This window comes from Piliocolobus tephrosceles, chromosome 8 (genome assembly GCF_002776525.5).
Source record: "Piliocolobus tephrosceles isolate RC106 chromosome 8, ASM277652v3, whole genome shotgun sequence".
Lineage (NCBI taxonomy): Eukaryota > Metazoa > Chordata > Mammalia > Primates > Cercopithecidae > Piliocolobus > Piliocolobus tephrosceles.
In genome coordinates this window covers 63384989-63388111 of record NC_045441.1, presented here as the reverse complement: position 1 = coordinate 63388111, position 3123 = coordinate 63384989, and the positions used below count along the sequence as shown (strand labels likewise).

At 40.6% G+C, this 3123-nt stretch overlaps 1 protein-coding gene across 1 annotated transcript; it reads right to left on the bottom strand.

Moving 5' to 3' along the window:
* Window positions 1–1328: 1328 nt before the first annotated feature.
* On the bottom strand, window positions 1329–2900 carry LOC111545015 (germ cell-less protein-like 2). Its single transcript, XM_023215875.1, has one exon. The coding sequence runs from the start codon at window positions 2898–2900 to the stop codon at window positions 1329–1331; it is 1572 nt and encodes a 523-aa protein (XP_023071643.1).
* Between the last annotated feature and the right edge of the window lie 223 nt (window positions 2901–3123).

Sequence of the window (3123 nt, the reverse complement as noted above, 5' to 3'; positions counted from 1 at the left end):
TCACTCATGTATAAGAAAATGAGTAGGACTCTCTTTGCCATTTTTTTTCTACTCCAGAAAGTGTATGAAAGATGCAGTCTTTTCTCTATCAAGGTCCCAAGCTCTTTGTTCTCTTATTGTCCCAAATCCTTGTCCACTTAGGATTTAGAATTTTGAAGCATATTTTTTCCTCCCTTCAGTTTACCAACGGACACCCACCCCCAACCATCCCTTCTAAGGCAAAGAAAAAAAGAACTCAGAAATTTATAAGGATTTAAAACAAGTATTTAAAGATAGAATTGGCTAATAAAATTTCAGAAGAAAAAAAAATGGATCCTGAATGCTTTGAAAGCTGAAAGAGCCTAGTCAAATTCAATTCACCTTTTTAATAGTAGAAAATTACACTATGTAAACTTGCCTATTTCTTTAAATGTATTACATTCTTTTTTATTTCATTTTATTTCCCTTAGCATCACTGGGACATCATTTTGGAAAATCATTAAACCATCTCAACTGTATTAAGAGAAAAGCAGCCTGGGTTTATGTCTTGTTCATGAATCCAGGAGGACTAGGGAAAATGGGGGCCTCTTAAAGGCCAAAGGCTGTGAGATGAATTAGAGATGCCAGCCAGTACAGGGAATGAGAACAGCAAATATCAAAGACTCAAACTCATAGTATTGAAGGTGTGAAGCTAACTTTCATTGTTCTTAAAATCCTAGGAAAGCCAAATTTAAAAAAATAGCATGACAATGCTTAAGTTTAAAAAAAGTTTCTCAGCTTAGTCTCCAAAACCAGGAAGAAAGCATTTAATGATTAAAAACAAGTATGAACTGGAAAGATATCAGACTAAAAGGAGGAATCGTAATAAGCCGGTTTAAAATATTAAAAGAAATCTTTAAATGCACCAATTCAAAACAGCATTTCTAATTGGCCATCCAAATTATTCTTTTAGATTATTTTAGCCAAATAAAAATAAATTTACTGATGGATAACTGAGGTCCACTAACATAAGGTAGAAACAAAGTTTAAGCTAAAAATTAAATCTATATTTTGTTGCAGATAAATGTGAGATTTACCTATAGTAAGTTTCTGCTGATGCTAAATTAAAAGCACGAGTTGACATTGTACTAACAGAAATGGTTCGACAGATATTTTCTTGGCTTTAAAATGTTTTGTTCATATGTGCAGAGAAATGCAATGAGGATAAGAATAATCTTCTGTATTGTCTGTACAGTTCATAAGGCCTTTACCATCGTTAGTCACCTTAGATGTGAATATCAGTAGGGCCATTAAATTAAAGCTGGTCTAAAAAGTTTTCAAAGTGCTACTGTTCCCAACCAATGAGATCTTCAGTTTTCTGGATTTTCTGGGTGACGATTATTTTCAGTTCTTTTCTCTGGCAATATATACAAGAAGTTACAGCAGATATATAAACGGAAGGTCAGAAACCTGCTGTCCAAATTCATCACCACTTGTTTCTGATCCTTTTTAAGTGTAATTATTTGATAGCCAGTTGTTCTACTACATATTAGTTTTCCACTACTATCAAAAGAAGCCAAACGTAATTTAAATGCTACGCTCCTTCGACGCCGTAAACTGACAGACCGGCTACATGGCTGATTCAGTGTATTGCGTTTGAAACTGATGCATCGATCGGTGTAAGTTACAAGTAGGTCAAAGCCGAAGTTAAAACCCGTCCAACGCCAGCAGTATTCACCGTCTTTGGCAAGCTTTCTACCACACCTCATGCTATTTCCCTCTAGTTCTTCTTTATCGATTTCTTGAGGCCCTACCTCACTACCTTGTTCCGCCCGCAGCATAGCAAACCACTGCTGTTTATACACAGAAGACAGCCATTCTGAAGGTACTATAGCATCTTGTTCAATAATTCTTGCAGAAGCCAGGTCACTGATAATATATTGTAACCTTAAATGTCTGAATATTGAAACAAATGGTTTTCCTTGTTCCGTTTCAAGAAAGGTCATACCTTCAAAATCTTTTCTCTGTTTGGAAAACCAGACATCTGTTTCTGTCAAAAGCTGTTTTAAAGATCCATTCCAAGAAGGCACAAGTTGAAGAAACATCCACTTTTTTAGAGCCGTGTATACATCCATCTCCACTTGCATCACAAATAAGTTAGATGAACCAATGAGCTGTTTCATGACATTTATACTGAGTTCTTTAAAAAGTTTAACATTCTGGTGAGTCATCAAATTGTTTAGAAACCATTCAAGGCACTTCTTCTTTACGGAATCTAATCCATAGGTCTCTACTGATGTGTAATAGCCACACACAGTTTTCACAGTAATTGTCTCCTTCATCGTCTTACGACACTGCTTTATTAAACCATCCAACTGCAGCATACAAGCTGCTGCCAAAATGGCAACAACTCGACTGGCCTTTATCAACACGTCATCTCCATACAGTGAACCAAACGCAACCTGCAGGGCTTCTACATCAATGTTCTGGTCAGGAATCTCCAGTTCAATAATATTCATGCTGGATTCTTTCCAAGAACCGCTGAACATACTAGAAAAGTAGCCAGATTGACATAAATATATTTTGTGTAATCGCCATTCTTCTCCTAGAGCACAAATCTTAATGTCACTGTTTTCACCATTCAAAAATAATGTTTGGTAACTATATTTGGATGTACTCCTTAATTTTTTCCTTGCAGGGACGTAGAGGAGTGGCTGCTGCTCGTCCCTCTCCTCCTCATCCTCGTCTCTCTCCGAGTCAGGGCGACAGTAGCGGAAGGCCCTGCTGCGCTTGTGACTGCCTGGGCAGTAACAGAAGCCGTAGCCCGCCGCAGGGTCTCCAGGGTCCGGCCTCCCGGCCGAGCCCCTCGCCCTGGCACCCTGCTCCTGCTGGGCAAGGGCTCGCCTCGGCTGGCGCAGCACCCGGCTGCTCGAGGATCCCATGGGTCGCGGCTCCCGGGACTTCAGGGAGGCCGGAGGAGGGGGTCTCCCGCCATGGCCCGGCTGCCGCCGCCAGCCTTCCCCGAGCGCAGGTGCCTGCACAGCCAGCTTCTCACGCGCAGCCCAACCGTTGCAGCGGACACTGCCGCCTCCATCCTCCGCACCCCTCCCCCACTACATATATATATTTTTTTGGAGACAGAGTCTCACTCTGTCGCGCAGGGTG

Excerpts from the sequence above, each read along its gene's own strand:
- LOC111545015 (XM_023215875.1), bottom strand. The coding sequence starts at position 2,900 with ATGGGATCCTCGAGCAGCCGGGTGCTGCGCCAGCCGAGGCGAGCCCTT.